Source organism: Ahaetulla prasina, chromosome 4, assembly GCF_028640845.1.
Source record: "Ahaetulla prasina isolate Xishuangbanna chromosome 4, ASM2864084v1, whole genome shotgun sequence".
Lineage (NCBI taxonomy): Eukaryota > Metazoa > Chordata > Lepidosauria > Squamata > Colubridae > Ahaetulla > Ahaetulla prasina.
Genome location: NC_080542.1, coordinates 35,231,861 through 35,252,947, shown reverse-complemented (window position 1 = coordinate 35,252,947; position 21,087 = coordinate 35,231,861). Strand labels below are relative to the sequence as shown.

Here is a 21,087-nt window from a genome sequence, read left to right as displayed (position 1 = left end):
CACCGCCTCTTTCAAGGCGGCAGGGAAAACCCCTTTCATCAACGATCGCTTATAGCAGCGGCGGAAGGAGACGCTCAGAGCTTAGTGCTCACTCCGCCCCTCCCCTATCCAAGCTCCGGCGGCCATTTTGGGCACATTTGGCGTGCCCAAATGTTCAGAAGAGTTAGTCCTGAAGCTTTCCATTAGGTGGAGTTAAGGGCGAATTTGGGCGTGGAGCCTTGTGCTCTCATTATTACAGCTGCAGTTCTCCTCTAGCTCGGATTTGGGGCTTTATTAGTCAGCTTCTCCCTCTCTCTCTTGGCGGCCGCCATTTTGAATTTTTTTTTAAAAAAGAGGAGAAATGATTCTTTGGCCTTATTGAGGTTTAGAAACTTAATATTTCATCATGCCTAAAGCCTTGGCAAAATCCAACAAACGCCAGGGGTCTCCATTGCCGGAGGAGCAAGGTCCATCGGGAGGTGTCTCTTCCAAGGCCCCTATTGCAAAGAGCAGCCGTGTTTCCAAGCAGAAAACCAAGGCCCAACCTACTTCAGGACGCAGTAAGTCGTCTAAAGCATCTCTGAGGGATGAGCAGAGGAGAGATGAAGCAATACAGAGAATATGTAATAGGGCAGTCTCTAATTTACCCTCTTCTACAATGGCCAATCCAGAACCCAGTACTTCTGCTGGGCCTCTTATTCGAGAGGGTATTATTTCTACCTCTCCTGGTCAAGCTTCCTTACAATGTTGCCCAGTTGATATTCCTACAGACGCATTATGGGGGGGATCCCTTCCCCCAGTTTCTCATACAGAAGATGCACCAGTTATTGAGTCTCCTGAGGAGTTTTCTCAGACAGTTCCTTCTACTGCAACCCACGTTGTTGGTCAGGGGGCAGAGCCTCTTTTCCCTGTTTTGCCACATATTCAGGCCATCATCGAACAGACGATTCAAAGGACCCTTTTATCGGGCATGCAGATATCTGGGAGGGCTTCCTTGTCCCATTCGATGCTCTCAGTGAGGGAAGAGGATCCTGAAGAGAAAGAAATGCAGTCACAGCTGGGTACAGTTTCGCCTACCCACTCAGTAACTAGCCATCCCTCTCTTTTGGAGGGATTAGAAAGGGGAGATCCTGACCTGTCTGAAGATGAAGGGTTATTACCTGACCAGCCGGCATTTACTGGTCTTTTTCCTCCTAGTCTTTTTAAGTCCTTGCTTTTCAAGGCAAAGAATGTGGCTCAATTGAGTTCTTCCTCGGATCAACCTGTGGCATCATCCTCCAAGGGTGCATCTGACATTCTTTTTTCTGAACCTGACCGAGTTCCGGATTCTATTCCAGCACCCCCACTTTTCATGGACGTAATCAAACGCCAGTGGACAGCCCCTGGTTCTTCTACGGTTCCTTCCTCAGCAGACAAACGTTTCTTCAATGTGGACCCCAAATTAGCTTCAGCTCTACAGACACCCACTGTAGATGGTCCAGTTGCAGCTCTGGCATCTTCCTCATCCATTCCGGGCCAGCCTGAAGAGAACCTTCGTCCAGAGGATAGACGGGCAGAGCAAGTCCTGCAGAGAGCTCATCTAGGTGCAGCTTGGGCAATCCGGTCGGCTTCTTCAGCATCTTTCTTTAATAGGTCCACCTTGTTGTGGCTCAGACAATTACAGGATAAACTTCCAGCAGAGGATACTCGTATCCACCAGGACCTGAATAAGATAATTGCAGCTGTTCAATTTTCGGCGGATGCCACTTTACATGCCATACGTTTTGTTTCCAAATCCATGGCTTCAGCTTTGACGGCTCAACGCTTACTCTGGCTTAGACATTGGCAGGCGGATGCCCGCCACAAATGGAGGCTGGCATCGGCTCCCTTCGCGGGGGAGCTACTTTTTGGTGCTGCGTTGGACCCTCTATTGGTCGAGACTAAAGACAAAAGAAAGATATTACCTTCAATTTATCGCAGAGGGGAAGCCAGATTCACTCCCTTTTCTCGTCAATCTTCTTTTCGAGGTTCTGAATGGGGGGCTGGTTCTTCCAAGTTCCAGGGGTCCTGGGCTCCTAGACAAAGAGGAGGTCATGATAGAGTTTCACGGGGTAGGCCCTTTCCTTCCAAGCGGCCCTTTCGTGGAGGAGGAAGTCGTCCATTCCGGCGTCATTGATAAGTGCATTGCTAGTCCTCCCATAGGGGGCAGATTAGCCCATTTTGCAGATCAATGGGAGTTCACTACTTCTGATAATTGGGTTAAGAATACAATTCGATACGGTTTGTCTCTGGAATTTGTTTCCTTTCCAAAAGATTTTTTCATTCGATGTCCGGTATCTAGGGGGTAAACGGGCCCATATGGCGGCAGCAGTTAAGCATTTAATGGAGATTAGGGCTATTCAACCAGTTCCCGTAAGGCAAAGGGGACATGGGTTTTATTCTCTTTTGTTCCTAGTTCCCAAATCTTCGGGGGGCTGGAGGCCCATTTTAGACCTCAAGAGACTAAATCGTTTTATTGTTTATCATAAGTTTAAAATGCACTCTCTTCGTTCGATTCTAGATGGCGTTCGGAAGGGCGACTTCCTCACTTCCATTGACCTCACTGAAGCTTATCTTCATATCCCTATTTTCCCGGATCATAGGAAGTTTCTCCAGTTTTGCTATAAGGGGGTTCACTATCAATATAGGGCACTGCCCTTTGGGTTGTCTTCTGCCCCAAGGGTTTTCACCAAGATCTTGGCTGCTATGGCAGCTCATCTTAGGTCCATACCTATTCGACTCTATTGTTATTTGGATGATATTTTAATTTTATCATCGTCAGAGTCAATGGCCAGAAGGGATTTACAGATTGTAGTTCAGACTCTTTCATTACATGGCTTCTCTATTAATATAGAGAAAAGTCACTTGACCCCCTCAACCTGTTTACTCCACTTAGGAGCAAATATTGATTCTATATTAGGTAGAGTCTCTTTATCACAGGAGAGACAGAATAGTTTAAGATCTTTAGCTGGTTCCTTAATAAGGGAAAGTAGAGTTTCCTTGCTGTCATTATCCCAACTCCTGGGGAAGATGATTTCAACCATTTCCATCATTCCATTGGCGAGATTTCATTCTAGAGACCTCCAGTGGTTCCTGTTGCCATTCCAAAGAGCGGGCACAGGCAATTCCACTTCCAAAGTTCTGCTGCCCAAGGAGGTTCGCAAGTCCTTCTTCTGGTGGTTGTCATCGGCGATTTCCAAGGGATCTCCTTTGCACGAGCCTCATCATCTGGTGGTGACTACGGATGCCAGTCTTCTCGGTTGGGGTGCACATCTCAAATCGCTGATGGCTCAAGGGAGCTGGTCCATCACTGAACGCTGTTTTCCTATCAACCGGCTAGAATTATGGGCTATTTATCTAGCTCTTTGTTTTTTCCAGAACCATCTATCAGGCAAGCATGTACTGGTGCTCACGGACAATATCACAGCAAAGGCTCATGTCAACCGACAAGGGGGCACCAGATCCAAGTCCTTGATGAAGGAAGCAAGGAACCTATTCCTGTGGGCAGAACGGAACCTTCTGTCCTTAACTGCAGAACACATCTCAGGGGTGTCCAATATTCAGGCAGACTGGCTCAGTCGTCAAGTCATCGATCAGGCGGAGTGGCGTCTGCATCCAGATCTGTTCAACGACCTCTCACGTCGATTTGGCACTCCAGTGGTGGACATGTTCGCAACACGGCAGAACACGCAGCTTCCTCGTTTCTTTGCCAGGTTTCCAGATCATCTAGCAGAGGGAGTCGATGCTCTTCGCAGTCCATGGCCAGAGGGGTTACTCTACGCGTTCCCGCCTCTCTCAATCATCCCGAGAGTGGTCCGTCGGATTCTGGAGGAACAGGCGGAGGTCATCTTAATCGCCCCACACTGGCCTCGGAGGTCTTGGTTCGCAGATCTCAAGTCGCTGTCAGTGGCCCCCCCTTGGAGGATTCCTCCCAGCAGAGTGTCGTTATCTCAAGGGGCTCTGGTTCATCCAGATCCTCTATGGCTCCAGTTGACCGCCTGGCGCTTGAGCGGGGCGCCATGAGAAGAGACAATATGTCTGCCAGGCTTATCCGGACTATGTTAGCGTCACGGAGGCCTTCCACTGAACGCATTTACTCAGCCTCTTGGCGGGCTTTTTGTTCCTGGTGTCAAAGGGCGGGGGTTTCTCCACTCCGGGTTTCCATTTTGCAGATATTGGAATTTTTGCAGGAAGGGTTAGACAAAGGGTTAGCTCCCAATACTCTTCGTAGACAGGTAGCAGCTATCTCCACGGTTTTATCCTGTGATCCACTGACTTCCTTGTCTCAACATCCTTCTATCAGGAGGTTTTTCAAAGGGGCCAAAAATTTATGTCCTCCCATGGTCCACAGATATCCCACTTGGGATCTTCCGCTGGTTCTAAATTCCCTAACAGGGCCTCCTTATGAGCCATTGAGGTCTTCCTCTCTGAGGCTATTAACTTGTAAGGTTGCCTTTTTGGTGGCTATCACCTCTGCCAGAAGGATTTCAGAATTAGCTGCCCTCTCTGTACGCAGTGATCTTTGTGTTTTCCATCCGGATCGAGTGTTGCTCTGTTTGGACCCTTCATTCATTCCTAAAGTAAATTCAGTTTTCCATCGCATGCAGGAACTTAATTTGCCTAATTTTTGCCCTCACCCTGTTCACGGGTTAGAGCGCCGTTGGCATACTTTAGATGTTAGAAGAGCTTTGAGAATATACATTAAGAGAACAGCAGAGTTAAGGAGAACAGAGTCCTTGTGTCTTTCCTTCCTTTTTCTTTAGGGCGTAAGGTGACCTTGTCCACCATAGGCAGGTGGATTAGGCGTACAATAGCCAAGGCTTACGAGATGAGATCCCTGCCTAGGCCCCCGCGTTTAACAGCGCATTCCACTCGCAGTGCAGCTACCTCAGCGGCCTGGTCTACTCAGGCATCCTTGCCAGAGATATGCAGGGCAGCCACCTGGTCGTCGCCCTCTCCGTTTATTAGACACTACAGAGTGGACAAGTATGCTTCGGCTGAAGCTGCCTTTGGCCGTAGGGTGCTGCAGCAGGTACTTGTATCTGAGGTTGAATCTGTCCAGACCGATCCCTCCCGTAGTTAGGGACACTATTTATTTATTTATTTATTTATTATATTTGTATACCGCCCTTCTCCCGAAGGACTCAGGGCGGTTCACAGAAAAAAAAAAAAAAACAACAACAACAGAAAACATATAATAGATTAAAAACAGCTAAAGAATAGATAGTTGAATTCAATTGATGCTCTGACTTTTGAATACAAATTTAAAACCTCATTTAAACCCCTTTTTTAAAAATCCCAATTTAAAAAACTACATTCAGGCTAGTCCTGCTCTTCGAAACAGCAACGTCTTCAGCTCGCGGCGGAAGGACTTGAGATCGGGGAGTTGACGAAGCCCCAGAGGGAGCTCGTTCCAGACGGTAGGGGCCCCCACAGAAGGCCCTCCCTAGAGGTCGCCAGCCGACATTGTTTAGCTGACGGTATCCGGAGGAGTCCCTCTCTGTGAGAGCGCACTGGTCGGTGAGAGGCTAATGGTGGCAGTAGGCGGTCCCGTAAATATCCCGGCCCTAGGCCATGGAGCGTTTTAAAGGTGATGACAAGTACCTTAAAGTGAACCCGGAAGACCACTGGGAGCCAGTGCAGGTTACGCAGGAGGGGTGTTACATGGGAGCCAAAAGGTGCTCCCTCTATCACCCGCGCAGCCGCATTCTGGACCAGTTGGAGTCTCCGGGCACACTTCAAGGGGAGCCCCATCTAGAGAGCATTACAGTAGTCCAGGCGGGATGTAACAAGGGCATGAGCGACCGTGCATAAGGAAGCCCGATCCAGAAAGGGGCGTAACTGGCGTATCAGGCGAACCTGATGAAAGGCTCCCCTGGTGACGGCTATCATATGATCTTCTAAAGACAGCCGTGCATCCAGGAGGACGCCCAGATTACGAGCCCTTTCCGTGGGGGCCAATAGTTCGCCCCCAATGGTCAGTGATGGAATTAGCTGACTGTACCGGGCCGCCGGCATCCACAGCCACTCGGTCTTGGTGGGATTGAGTCTGAGTCTTTGGTATACTAGGCTTTGGTATGTCCCACTCTGACTGCTGTCTCCACCATAACGGAGAAGGGGCGTTGGTACTTACCTGAGACGCACCTTCTAGTTCAGTGGAGACAGCAGTCAGCCCCTCCCTATTTCGGTCTGGATCCTCTTTTGTTTGTTTGTTTTGGATAATAAAATTTGTTTCTCTATTTTCCACGACGCATTGAGTCTGGTTTTTCTCGCCTTCATCAAAATCTGGGGTTCCCAGCAGCAAGGGGCAGGACTTTCAGCTTCAACAGACTCAGTTATCCAATCTGAACAGAGGAGCTCCACCCACTCTGACTGCTGTCTCCACTGAACTAGAAGGTGCGTCTCAGGTAAGTACCAACGCCCCTTCACAACTTCTGAAGGCAAGTCGTTCCACTTATTAATTGTTCTAACTGTCAGGAAATTTCTCCTTAGTTCTAAGTTGCTTCTTTCTTTGATCAGTTTCCACCCATTGCTTCTTGTTCTACCCTCAGGTGCTTTGGAGAACAGCCCGACTCCCTCTTCTTTGTGGCAGCCCCTTCTTAAGAGAGAATTAAGGCAGCCTCTTCTTAAGAGGAATGGAACAATCACCCTAGGCAGTTGATTTTAATGAAAGTAGTAACTCGTTGTTACCTCTTTAATCCTGATTGCATTTTTATTGCAATCAAGGTTAAAGGGAGTGTTTGTTGGGTTTTCTTCATCTGGTGCTAAAACAATTTGTGGCTTGGGCACAGGTTTAGATGAAGAGAAAAGACGGATCTCAGTGGAAAAGCACTGGGTAGAGAAAGATAGTTGGGCTCATCCACTGCACTGAGCTGTAATTTGTAGTGTGTGTTAGTTTAGTGTAGCCAGTTGTGCTTTGTAATTCAGTCTTCCTGCTTTCTGCCTTTGTTACTCCAGTTAGCATAGACCATCAGATGAATGATCTGATTCTGAGTTCTGCTGGATTGATGAAATGTGTCATGTGTAAGGCAGCAACAGGAACGGCTTTGAATCTGGCACAGAAAAGTGGTTGGAAAGGCAAAATGCCCTTCTTCCTCCATTCTGATGTTTCTTATCTTTTTAGTTTTTAATATTACTCTTTTTTTTTTGCCATCCTGCAGTTTGAGGCATTATAATCCTCCTTGGTTAGGTGAGGCCTGCTGAAGCATGTAGAACCTGAGCCAGAGCAGGAAATAACTGCAGAAGATTTTGATGAGGATATAATTATGAAGCCATCAAATTAGTACAAAGTCACTGACCCTATTTGCTGCCTCCTTTATTATTGGAACATAGACTGATCTGGTTTCATGGCTCTCCCCTAATGATTCCAACTTGTGGTGACCAAAGCAGCCAAGAACTTGAACAAATGAGAAATTGAAACTGAAACAGAATGCTTCCAGGAAAAAGTGGAGCTTGAAGAGCTCACTATCACTGGGAGGAAGAGCTGGCTCCTACCCCAACAGCAGAAAGGCAAACTGGAGTAGTGGTCTCCAACCTTGGCAACTTTAAGACTTGTGGACTTCAACTCCAGAATTGAACTCTGGAAGTTGAAGTCCACAAGTCTTAAAGTTGCCAAGGTTGGACACCCCTGAACTGGAGGGATGAAGAACTTGATCCTATTTCCCCAAGGTAGGAAGTTGTGCAAAAGATGCCTCAGAATGAGGGAAGCCCTAGGAGACCCAGTGCAGACCCAGTGTGTGCTGAGACTTGCTGCAAAGCAGGCCTGATACCATGTGTGCCTCTTAAAGGCCCATACTGTTGTTTTACAACTGCACAGCCAGGATTGTGATTATTAAATGAGGTAATTTCACCATTTAGCGACCCAATGTCTAATAACGATAATTCCAGGCTCAGTTGTGGATTATAAGTGGAGAACTACCTGTACAAAGGTTATCAGTGGAAACCACATGGCCTCCAAGAAAATGGATGGTCCTTGCTTTCCTGGTATAGGTAAAGAAGCAAAGAGGATTATCAGTCTGGGGAGTTTGAGAAGCACGATTATGCCATCGTGTGTGGCCACATGTGGAGGATAGATTGTAATCCTGAAAGGAATCGTCATTTCTAGCTGGAATATGTACTGAATAGGAGTCCATCAGTTTAAGATTGTAGTGTGGAAAAGACTGGAACTTTGTTAGGGCTGAAATAGCATTCTGCGAGTGATTCTGTAGCTGTGTGCCAGATATTGACATAGGCAGTTATAGAGATAGATAAGTTTAATAGATACCAGCCTCAGTAGGTAGCTATTGGATCTTCAGTGATTCTCTGTTCAGCTGCTGCTTTTGAATGCCAAACCCATGTGTAACTATTCTGTCCTTATCCATGCTCTTATCTTGGATAAGGCTGCCACCCTGGTATGATTTATAGAAACCTACTTGGCCCAAAGGGGGTGATTCCCTTTTCAGAAATGTGCCCCACACTTGTTACGCCATGTGATATGTCCACATAACACCTCTGCTTCATAAATTATATTTTTTGTCAGTTTGCTTCCACATACAATTCAATACTGAGGTTGTTACTTATAAAATTCTACTTGGTATAGGGCCAGGTTATTTGAGAGCCACCTATCTCCCAAAACATCTGCCTCTGCCAATGCAGTCTGGAGTACTCTGATTTCCTATGATTAAACATTGTCATTTATCAGGATACCAGAAGCTAACCTTCTCTGTAGCAACATCTGCCCTCTGGAATGAAGTTCCCCTGAGATCTGGATGGCCTCTACTTTGCTGTTATTTAGAAAGTCCTTGAAGATCTGTTTTTGTTTTCGTTTTTTTGCCCAGGTCTTTGATAAGGGAGAATGAACAAGTTTTACTTTGTCCTTATCCAAGTTATCAATTTTGCCGTATTTTATTTATTATTCTTTGATGTGGTGGTTAGGGGGTTGGCCTAGACATGAAGAGACTAGGAGCTATTTATAGAAAATAAAGGCGGGATGAAAATAAAACCAGTTAAATAAATATTCAGTTTTAAATGTAATGCTATGATTGGTTGCATATTCAACAGATTTAGATTGGATCTGCATTTTTATTCACTTATTGAGTCCTTCACAAAGAACTAGATAGGCAGATGTGGTTAATAGTATTAAAGGTATGTCACAAGATGTAAGTTGTCATTATGGTTGGTTGCACAGTCAACAAGGTGTTTTCATTCATTTTGGCATTTTTGTCCATCCGTTGATTTTTATAGTGCTGTGAGGGTAATCTACAGTTAGATTCACAGTTTAAGACTGGGGGGAACATAATCATTCAAGTCCTAAACAAAATCCTAACATTTATTAAGGTAGCAGCTAAGAATAAGGCAATCCGAAGCAGGATAGTTATTGTAAAATTAGGGTATTCAGATCTGATAAATTCAGTATTTCCAGATATCAAGGATTCATTGCAAGGTCTCCAATCACAGTTGGTATAATAATGGATTCCCCCCCTCCCAATGTATTCAATCTGTAAGTCCTGTATTTTATCATTTTTCCATTGTTTTTCCTCAATCATAGTATTATATAAAATAGCAACATCAATGAACCAATCTTTTCTCTTTTCATAACCTGTCATATTAGGCAGGTTATGAGCATGAAGCCTGCCTGTTTGGATCTTCTTATTGTTTTAAAATCATTGTTATGGTATTTGGGCAGATCACAATTAAACCAAGGAAAACACAATAATGAGTTTAAAATAAGAACAGTCATTGAGAATCAGGTAGTATACACACATTTGATTGAAAAATACATACACATTCACACACACATATAAGATGAACATGCACACATCCACCCACTACAAAACTCTGAGTTTCTCCAAGTCTTTCAATAATCATTGCTTATTCACAGGTGTTCTTATTTTGTAAAGTGTTGGAGAATTTAGAGATTTTTTTACTTTCGGGAGTTTGACCTGAAAATCTCTGCTTTGGATTGGGCAGTTTTAATATTACATTCTCCTCGTGTTTTTCTATCATGCTTCCTTTCACTCCATCCCTTCCTTTCTTGAATAGACAAACACATTTCCATGACTTTGTTCTTGCTGTTTTATTTTACACTATGTTATCTGCCATGGTTAGATGTTTTGGCATATTTTTTTACTTGTTTCTGTCTAACATAATATAGAAACTTTACCCACAGTGTTGAAAAAATACAGCTGTGTTTTCTGGAATGCAAGGGAACATGCATTCCAGCTACTTTTGTACTTAGATGAAAGTCATATTTTGTTAATATAGAAGGAGCCGCATACAGAAACAAACCTTTGTGTGCTTGCAGCCCATCAAATGTGTTGATATTATAATCTTCAGAATTTCACAGCTGGGGTGGCAGTTAGAATTTTAGATTTCAAGCCCCAATACAGTGGGAAGGCCATAATTTAGAGAAAATGGTCTAGGCTGATTTTGGGTATGTCTGATCAAGTATGAAATCAGATTAAGTGCTAAATTAGAAGAATTTGTGTTTTGGAAATTCAGATAGCAGTGCCCAATATTATGTGTGGTTAGCCAAGTTTTTCATGAGATACTTAGTATAGGTCATGTCTACCCTCAGTTTGTTATAGACTACAGTACTTAACCATAATGGTTTAAGTTTAGGAGATTAACTGGTTTGTATTGAAAACTAAATCATAATCTGTGACTTCACACTTTATAATACAAATGAAGCAGAATAGAGATGAGCACTTTGTGAACATATCAATTTGTGTGAGCTCCAGTGAGCTTTCAAAAGTAATAAAACACAGTTATAAAATGTAGTGACTTCACAAACACTCCTTATAATCTAGGTCTAGCTCACATTGGTTTATCCTATCTCATGATAGCTATTAAGATCTTGAGTGATATATATTGTTTTGGAGATGGTGCACTTTAATTATATATTAGGATTTTTTATTTTAAATGTGAGCCACTTGGAGCTTTATTTTAAGACCAGGAAGGATTAAATATGTTTTTTGAAACAAATGCGGAGAGGAAGAACTATCAGGATATAAGTGGGGCAAGTAGAAAAGGTGCCTTTGACACTAAGTGGTGTTTAATTTCCAAAGATGTTCATCCTTGCCTGCACGTTTTTTTAAATTGGATCGCGCCCCCCCCCCCATAAATACTAGGCATGTTTCAAGTAGTTGGGCTTCCTCAGTGACACGAGAATGGCATTTTGCACTTTCCAGAAAGCACTCTTCTCTTGTTCCAGAGAACAAGTGGTACTTAACCACTGAAAAAAATCTATCCCAACTTTATTTTTTCTCTTAATCAGGGTTGGGTTCTACTTAACTTTACTACCAGTTTGCAATGGGGCTCCGTGCGCAGAAGCTTCCTGATGACGTCCGGGTCAGTGGGAGGAGCCTTCTGCCAGTTTTACTACCGGTTCTTGTGAACCGGTCCAAACCAGGGGCAACCCACCACTGCTCCTAATGTATACTTCCTCATTATAAAACCCTGTAACCACTTGCAAATTACTTTTGCAATTTTCTCATGATTACCATCTATACTCAGGAAGTTTTATTCATGAGAATTACTGGCTCTATCAAATCACTGAGAGTACCAGAATAGGAACAATGAATATAAAGTATATAAAGATTTGTTGCTTTCACACTGTTATGAAGAATCTGTCTTCTATTTCTTGTAATCCAAAATAATATTTCTGCCTTCTCTAGGATTCTTGCTGGAGCTCCCCGTGATGTGGCTATCCATATGGATAATAAAACACGGACAGGTGCTATGTATGCTTGTCCTTTGACTGCAAATTCCAATGATTGTACACAGGTGGACTTCCAGTTGAAAAGTATGTAGATGTGCAAATGGAGAACTTACCTGAACAGAGTGCAATGATCTATAGAAAACAATGCAGGCTAATGATTAGTGATTTGACCAGAATATGAAATATCTTTAGGAAGCATAGGCTTGTTTTATTTTATTACACTAAGTAACAAAAAGCCTTGTGGCACTTTTAAGATCAACATCAATCCATAGTCGCTGTAGCATGATTGGCTTCAAATTCATTCTACTTTAGATTTTGTTTCCAGCATTTAGTAGAAGAAAGACTGAGAAAAATTAATTCTAAAGGACTGATTTGGGGTTTGGAATTTGACAGGAGGGTGGCTTTTATAATCTTATAATCTTTTATAATACAAAAATGATCTTATTCCCATATCCTATTTCTTATCTGTAAACAAATCTTTAAAGCCTTGTCAATTCAGTCCTGAAGTAAATAAACTCTATTAAGGGTTTTCAGTGATAACAACATGTCTGTTTTAGCCTTGATCAAATAATCTAATTCTATAAACTTTCCTTTTACTTCTACCAGTCTTGATTTTAATTTCTTCAAATAATGTCCTAGCACTTGATTTCCTTTCATTTTTCTTTGACTTTTTTCACCAAATTCTTCAAAGCTTTTGTAAATCTGATATAGGAAAATTATCCAAGTCACTCTCTTGGTTTGTTATTTGTACAACCTTTTTAATTATTTAATTATTAAATCAGTGAATTTACTTTCTATACATGGTGTAACATCTTTTCCTGTGTCATTCTTGTAGCCCAGGGGTGTCCAAACTTGGTCCCTTTAAGACTTGTGGACTTCAACTCCCAGAGTCCCTCAGCCAGCAAAGCTGGCTGAGGAACTCTGGAAGTTGAAGTCCACAAGTCTTAAAGGGACCAAGTTTGGACACCCCTGTTGTAGCCTGTCATTTTTAAATCAACTGTCAAATAAGTCCCAATCTTGTTGGTTAAAACATGTTTCTCTTCCTTAACATCTTAAAAGCGCAATCTATCTATAGTGGCAGAATATCCTTCAAAATGTTAAAATATTTTGCTTCATTTTGTAATTGTAAATTGAATTCCAGTGTTCTTCTTTAATTGTAATCTTTACTTCTAGTTCCCTCTAGTGTCCAACTTTTAGTCTTATAGGTTTTTTTTATTCAAAACAAAAGCATTTTCCTATAGGAAGGAATTTTTTTTATAATTCCCACATTTATTTCAAATTTAGTCCATATGTAACTTTCTAAAATCAGTCTTTTAAATTATCTTAATCTGAATATTTTAATCACCCTTTTGCTGTTTGTTAAAAATATTTTTAAGTACTTAAACTTATATTTAAAAGTTCTTTAAGTAAGAATTGAAGGAAACTCACTTGATTCTGTAAAATCTGTGGATGCAAATCCAGTTCCCATTAGCTGAAAAGCAGCTAACAATTTCCAAAAATGATTAGAAAAGGAAATATGCAAACCGAAGTGACCTTTGATAAGTTATTAAAATTGTTTATATTTGTGATGGAAGTCATTTTTTATATATTTCTTTTCATTTCTCTCCTATATTATTTTTTCTTTTCTACTTCTCTATTTTTCTTATTTGCATCTATTTTTCTTTCTATTCTTTTATGCTTTTAGTTTGTATTAGTTTTTATTGTTGGAATTCTGATGTTTAATAAAATTACTATAAAAAAAGGAAATATGGCAAGAAGGTGGATCCTTTTCTAATCATATTTATCTTTTTGGGGTTTGCTTTTGTTTTGACTCCCTGTACTTTTAGGTGATCCACAAAATAATATTGTTGAAGACATGTGGCTGGGGGTGGTGGTAGCAAGCCAACGTAAACCTTATGGGCGAGTAATGGTGAGTATAATTTATGTGAGAGGAGATTATTTCTGCTGCTTTTGAATCCTCCCTTCTGCCTTAAAGTCATGTGCTGAGCTAATGATGTGAATTGGGGAGAATCAGTGGTGTGGGAAAGTGAACCAAAAATGTTATATGCTGTCCAGTTTCCTATGCTTCCTTGTTGTTTATCCCATGTTGCTGCGTAATGCATTTGTGTTCGTGCCACTTTATAATGCCTTGGTAAGGCCACACGTGGAATACTGCATTCAGTTTTGGTCGCCACAATGTAAAAAAGACGCTGAGACTTTAGAAAAAGTGCAGAGAAGAGCAACAAAGATGATTAGGGGACTGGAGGCTAAAACATATGAAGAATGGTTGCAGTAACTGGGTACGTCTAGTTTAATAAAAAGAAGGACTAGCAGTGTTTCAAAATCTCAGGGGTTGCCACAAAGAAGAGGGAGTCGGGCTGTTCTCCAAAGCACCTGAGGGTAGAACAAGAAGCAGTGGGTGGAAACTGATCAAGGAAAGCAGCAACTTAGAACTAAGGAGAAATTTCCTGACAGTTAGAATAATTAATAAGTGGAACGACTTGCCTGCAGAAATTGTGAATGCTCCAACACTGGAAATTTTTAAGAAAATGTTGGATAACCATCTGTCTGAGATGGTGTAGGGTTTCCTGCCTGGGCAGGGGGTTGGACTAGAAGGCCTCCAAGGTCCCTTCCAACTTTGTTGTTGTTGTTGTTGTTGTTATTATTTCTATTATTATTTCTATTATTATTATTATTATTATTATTATTATTATTATTATTATTATTATTATTATTATTATTTCCTCCATAACTACTTCAGAATTCTGATGGGGAAAACCTATACAAATTTTAACAGAGGCTTGCTAGATCTAACCAAAGGGTTCAGTATAGAATATTTTATCCTGGGATAAAGGGAGCCTGATAAGATTTAGGGACCAAAACAGAGAAATTTTAGGGTAAGTGCCAGTCAGAAGAACTCATTCTAGGCCTAAGGCAGCTATCTGAGTTCTGAACTTGTTTTAGATAATCTGAGCATAAAGCCCTTTCAAGAAAATACAAAAAGTAATCTAAGCAGTCCAACATTATTAGTGTTACACTAGCATGTTATCTGACCTTGACCTGTGATTTTTATTTATTTATTTATATTTATTTATTATTTAAATTTGTATACCGCCCTTCTCCCGAAGGACTCAGGGCGGTTCACAGCCAGGTAAAAAATACACAATACACTATAAATATGATTAAAATACAGTTAAAAAACTTATTAAATTGGCCACAATTAAAATTTAAAAATAAAAACCCATTAAAAACCCATAGACTTAAAAAACTAACCCAGTCCAGCGCAGATGAATAAGTGAGTTTTAAGCTCGCGGCGAAAGGTTCGGAGGTCCGGAAGTTGACGGAGTCCTCAAGGTACCTTATGACGGTACCTCAAGACCAATAACAAATATCTTTAATCTGCAAAGTTGAATGAATGAAAATAAGAACAGGTCTACCTAGGTCAGGGGTCAGCAACCTTAAACACTCAAAAAGCCCTAACTGGAAGCCCCCCATTCAATTCTGGAGCCAACCGGAAGTCTGCTTCCCCCACCATAGAGTCTCCTCCTAGCATGGCATCCTTTTTCCTCTGCCAACTGGAAGTCTGGTTCTCGCACCATAAAATCTCCTCCTAGCGCAGTGTTCTTTTTCCTCTGCTGACTGGAAGTCTGGTTCCCCCCACCATAGAGTCTTCTCCTAGTGCAACATCCTTTTTCCTCTGCCAACCGGAAGTCTGGTCCCCCCCCCCAGCCCCAATAGAGTCTCCTCCTAGCACGGTGTCCTTTTTCATCTACGTATTCCAATTGAAAGCCCTATCAATTGTGGAGCCAACCAACGACAGGGAGCCACAGCAGAGGGATGAAAGAGCCAGAGCCGCAGGTTGCTGACCCCTGATCTAGGTCCATGATGTGGTGCTCATTGAGTTAGAACACAAGCTTGTCCTACCAATTTAGGGATAAGGTGTCAAATTCCATTAATCTGAGTGAGAAGACTACCTGTTTTGTCCCTTCTTACGGTATCACAGAAGCGCCTGTCATCATTAAAAAAATTCTTCAGACAGCTCACGGTTTCTGGCTTATCCGTTCCTTTCCTTCCACATGCAATCCACTCCACTTCTGCCTTCTAGGCAATAATAGCCCTTGCTGTTTTGGTCCTCTGCCACATCAGCAAATTTAAATCTTTCAAAAACATTTTCAGGAGGAATTAGCTGAAATTCAAGAAACAGCTCTGGGCAGGGAAAGCATGATGGTCTTGGAGAACAAGTTGCAGATACCACTTGGGCCAGTTGTCTCCCACGTAACAGAAGATGTCATCTGCAGAATTCCTTTGCAGGGAGTCAAGCTTTCTCAAGAAACTTGCATAATTGCTCTTCCCTTCTTTTTCCTTTCTTCCCTGGTACCAGTGGTGGGATTCAGCCAGTTCGCACCACTTCGGGAGAACCGGTTGTTAACTTTCTGAGCAGTTTGGCAAACTGGTTGTTGGAAGAAATCATTAGGGCAGAGAACCGGTTGTTAAATTACTTGAATCCTACACTGCCTGGTACTATTTAGTGGATATAGCTGATGCTTGAAGTTGTTTGTGTAGCAAGATTTCTAGTACTTCCAAATCACAGTTTGAACAATGTTAAACAAAACTAACATTTATTTATAGTGACAGACAGTGGTGGGATTCAAGTAATTTAACAACCGGTTCTCTGCCCTAATGATTTCTTCCAACAACCAGTTTGCAAAACTGCTCAGAAAGTTAACAACTGGTTCTCCCGAAGTGGTGCGAACTGGCTGAATCCCACCACTGGTGACAGAGCATAATCTCTTTGTGTCTTTTATTCCAATAGAAAAGCTTAATTGATAATGTTATGGTTATGTCAATTTGATTATGATCTGGATTCAATTCCATCCCATATGGATGAGGATTTCCAAGTCAGAAGGCTTTTCCCCCCGAAGCCATGATATGTTTTGGTTCTTTTGGTTTTGATTTAGAATACCACAAAAATCCAAGCACTGTGATTTTTAAACCCTGGTTTAATACTTAATACGAAGTACAAAAATCATATACTTGTCCGGTATAGCTAACAAATTTAAATATGGTGGGATATGTGGAGGGATGTGTAAACCATACAGAGTGTCCATCACAGTACCTGGAATTCCTTAGTTTCTTTCATTTCAGACTAAAATCTTGTTTAATTTTATTTTTCAAGGCTTGTGCTCACCGATACACTCGGATTTTTGGCAGTGAACATCAGAGGCGCATGGTAGGAACATGCTATATCCATAGCAATGACTTGCGTCATCAGGTGAATGATTCGTGGCAAACTTATAATGAGATGTGTGCTGCCAACTCAGACTTGGAGAATACAGGCATGTGCCAAATGGGCATCAGTGGTGGCTTCACAGACAACTTTGTCTATTTTGGAGCTCCAGGAGCTTACCATTGGCAAGGTTTGTGCCTCTAATTGCCTTTCCCTACTTTTCTTATGCCTTTCATACGTCTCAAATAGTTTTAGGGCATAATTTATTTGGAATAAATTCTGATATAAGCTAATGATTAATCAACCAAATGTTGTTGTTGCTGTTACTATAAATGAATGATTTCTAAAATTAAATATATTTTCTTGGAAAAATGGAGGGAACTAGGCATAGTTAACTATCTTCTGAATAAGCATTGACTGAAATGTTGATTTTTATCTATTCCAAGATAAACTGCTAGAACAGCTCTGCAAGTAAGGACTTCTTTCAAATGTCATTTTCCACATCCTTTTCCTTTTTCCTCCTCACAGCCAGTTGGTCGAGGGAGACGAAAGAAGCAGAAAAAAGTAGTGGCTGAGATAAAGCCATTCTGGCCATTAGTGGCTAAATTTTGACTGTATTGCTTTGAATCCCTCCTTTTTTTGCTAAAAAAATGGAAAACACAGAAGAAGATTGTCTCCTTTACTCACTTAGAAAATGACTGAATGTCAACTGCCAGACTATGGAAGTCAATTAAGTGCAGAAGATTCTTATTCTGACATCCATATTGCCCAAGCATAGCCCAGATAATCAACCCCTTTGTCTTTTGCTTTCAACACAATCCCTTTCTTCCTTGATTTCAGTTTTCTGCCTCCTTCATCCCATTTTCCATTTTTTCCAGTAGGTTTCCTTTAATATCACCTGAACTTGATTTCCTTCTATCTGGTTCTTGCTTTAAGTCCCCTAAAATATCTTCTTCTTTCATTCCCAACTTGTTTTTGGTTCTTTCATGCAGCTTTTCTTCAACTTTTTGCTTCTCTCCTCTCCTCCTTTTCTGTTTGTAGAAGAGCCTTTCTCTTTTTTTCCAAGCACCACCTCCTCCTCCTCCTCCTCCTCCTCCTCCTCCTCCTCCTCCTCCTCCTTCTTCTTCTTCTTCTTCTTCTTCTGCAGCTGCTTTTGGCAGTGTGCACAGCTGCCAAAAAAGCCACCACAGTTCTGGGCTGCATAAACAGAGGGATAGAATCAAAAACACGTGAAGTGTTAATACCACTTTATAATGCCTTGGTAAGGCCACACTTGGAATATTGCATTCAGTTTTGGTCGTTTAAGAAAATGTTGGATAACCATTTGTCTGAAATGATGTAGGGTTTCCTGCCTGGGCGGGGGTTGGACTAGAAGATCTCCAAGGTCCCTTCCAACTCTGTTCTTCTTCTTTTTCCTCCTCCTCCTCCACCACCACCACCTCCTCCTCCTCCTCCTCCTCCATAAATCTCACAACCCTTACTTTCTCTGTATTCCAACAAAATGCAGTTGGGGGGGAAGAGAAGAGTCTTATTATTACTATCTCAGAGTAATGCATCAATTCAAAATAATGCTGAATTGTTCAGGATTTTTCTGGTGTTCAAAAATGGACACATTGAAAGAAGTATTTTTCTCGTCCATCTCCTTGCGTACACTAGGAGTGTCTATGTGGACATGATAATTGTTCAACACAGCATGAAAACATTCTCCACTGTTTGGAGCACATCTGCCTAAGGATTTGTGTTTGTGTCAGTGTGAGAATGTGTGAGGACCATTGGGGAAGATATCACTTCTCTTTTCCTTTAATTCTTAAAACCTCTCAGCCCCACATAACTCTCTATAAAGCAGACACAGAAGCCTTTAATCATACTTCCCATCCAGCAACTTTGAAAATTAATTGCTGGACATGACTGAGAGGTGAGAGCCTGGGAAGAAAAGAAACAATCTTTTCAAACAGTATTAAAAGGTGTACTGGATTTTGATTTGTATTTCATCAGAATGCTAAAGATTGCCCTTTTGTTTACACAGGAACGGCTTATGTGAGCTACCCAGGGATTTGGGACCAAGTAGATTTATCCTACCCAGATCAGAAAACTAGACACATTTACCTAGGTAATTGCACTCAACTCTCATTTTGTCAGGTTGAAAACATGGTTTGGTGCAGTGCAGTGCCTCCTTCCTCTCCTGCATTTCATTTTTATTTTCTTTATTTATTGGATTTGTTAAGGCTCCAAAAAGATTCTATATATCTGATACATGAGCTTAAAAAAAAAACAACAAACGCAAACACAACTGAAACAACATAACTGCCCAGACAAAACAGCCGCAGTGAAATTCAAACAGACAGTGGCTCCACAGTGACTCTAATCCCAGGCTTGTGAGCCAGACTTGATGGAGATGAGAGCTGTGTATATCCTGGGGGAGAGGCGGGAGGGATATTGTTCCAGAGAGTAGCAGCTACGATAGAGAAAGCACGCTTACTTGGTCCCACAAGATGTGAACATGTAATTGACAAGAACACACTGGACTAAAAAAAGAATTCATAGAAATAATTTGTGATATGTAGTATCATATGTAGTATCTTCATAGTCAAATGTCTCTGAGCGTGCTGAAAACGGATAGCATAATTTAAATATATAATGGGCCACACATGCTTAACATCAATTCATTTTTCATGGCTGATTCTCTAAATAGAAGGGCCTCCAGAGAAGAAGCACATTTCATACAGATCAAAGCTTTCTGGACTTCCTTTCTGAGGATCACTGGATCTTCAAAATGAAGATTTCTTAATGAAGAGATCTCATTTGAAACTGGACTTTGAACATTGGGTCTGCTCCAGGGGTGAAATTCTCCCTATAGCAATGCTGGCAGGTGGTTCACAGAAAACCCTGCCCCCGCCCATGCCCAGCTGAGTCGCACAATCATCAGAGGTTTGGGGTTTTTTTACTTTTAAAAGCATTTTTTCAGCCAAAGAGATTGTAGAAAAAATGCTTTTAAAAGGCTCTGGCGATCCCAGATGAGTTGCCGGATCGTCAGAGGCTTTTAAAAACATTTTTTTACAACCTCTTCGGCAAGAAAAAAAAAAGCCTCTGACGATCCGGCAACTCAGCTGGGATCGTCAGAGGAGCCTTTTAAAAGCATTTTTTCTACAACCTCTTCGGCTGAAGAGGTTGTAGAAAAAATGAATTTAAAAGCCTCTGGTGATCCCAGCTGAGTTACCTGATTGTCAGAGGCTTTTTTTCTTTTAAAGGCAAAAAAAAAAGCTTTTAAAAGAAAAGAAAAGCCTCTGATGATCAGGCAACTCAGCTGGGATCGTCAGATGAGCCTTTTAAAAGCATTTTTTCTATAACCTTTTTGGCCAAAGAGGTTGTAGAATAAATGCTTTTAAAAGTAAAAAAAAACACCGTTGGCCACGCCCACCCAGTCACATTACCACCCATCACCACCAAGCCACACCCACAGAACCGGTAGTAACAAATTTTACATTTCACTACTGGTCTGCTCCATACTCAGACTAGAAAATTAGAGGTCAGGAAGAATTAAAATAGAGAGCTTTTCCCATTAAAAAGATCTAATTGTTACCAGGCTTTGCTTCAGAATGAAGAGACTGATGTGCAGGACAATATCATGGTCAGGTTCAGTTGATTTAGGATGTAAACAGATTAATATAGCTCTTGGCTAAACAAGAAAATTATAATTAATACTTTCAGAACAGCGAAACTGAGAATGAAATCATGATTATATTTAGATATGTATTTAAGGCTTTTCTACTCTGCTTTTTTATAACTAAAAACAATTGCTTAATTTTGGAGTAATTCCAATTAATAGCCCATCTTCAAATTCTAGCTTTCTTCAATGGCTTATTCCAAAAAGGAAATTATAATTAATGGAAGATTGCTTAATTTGCACGCCACTTCACATATAGGTAGAAGCAGAGAGTTATGAGTACTTCTTGAGCTTGTTCATTCCGAAGTCTGTGCCCTTGAAAATAGAATGATCTAAATCTAACCAGTCAGCGTGTAAATTGATCGATTGATTTGTGTTTATTTATTTATGATGGAGCCTATCTTGCACCAAGTGAGTTCCTCCAAGTCTCTTCTCCAATCCATTAAACGCTGCTATCTTGTGGAACCTCAGAAGTGTGTGCCTTGTCTGTTGTGGCCCCTGTTGCTCTGAATCAGCATCCCC

At 41.5% G+C, this 21,087-nt stretch overlaps 1 protein-coding gene across 3 annotated transcripts in view; it reads left to right on the top strand.

Annotated features, from left to right (window-relative positions):
- The window catches only part of ITGA3 (integrin subunit alpha 3), a 100,721-nt gene that overhangs the window by 36,562 nt on the left and 43,072 nt on the right, over window positions 1-21,087 (top strand). Inside the window, exons 2-6 of one of the 3 annotated variants that reach the window (XM_058180696.1) lie at window positions 6,381-6,404; window positions 11,652-11,779; window positions 13,522-13,604; window positions 16,851-17,091; window positions 18,928-19,011. In XM_058180696.1, the coding sequence (XP_058036679.1) occupies window positions 11,689-11,779; window positions 13,522-13,604; window positions 16,851-17,091; window positions 18,928-19,011 (499 nt within the window). In that variant the 5' untranslated portion in view covers window positions 6,381-6,404; window positions 11,652-11,688. Of the gene's footprint in view, window positions 1-5,448; window positions 6,405-11,651; window positions 11,780-13,521; window positions 13,605-16,850; window positions 17,092-18,927; window positions 19,012-21,087 lie in introns of those variants that run through there. The other 2 variants (XM_058180695.1, XM_058180694.1) reach the window with 2 other exon arrangements.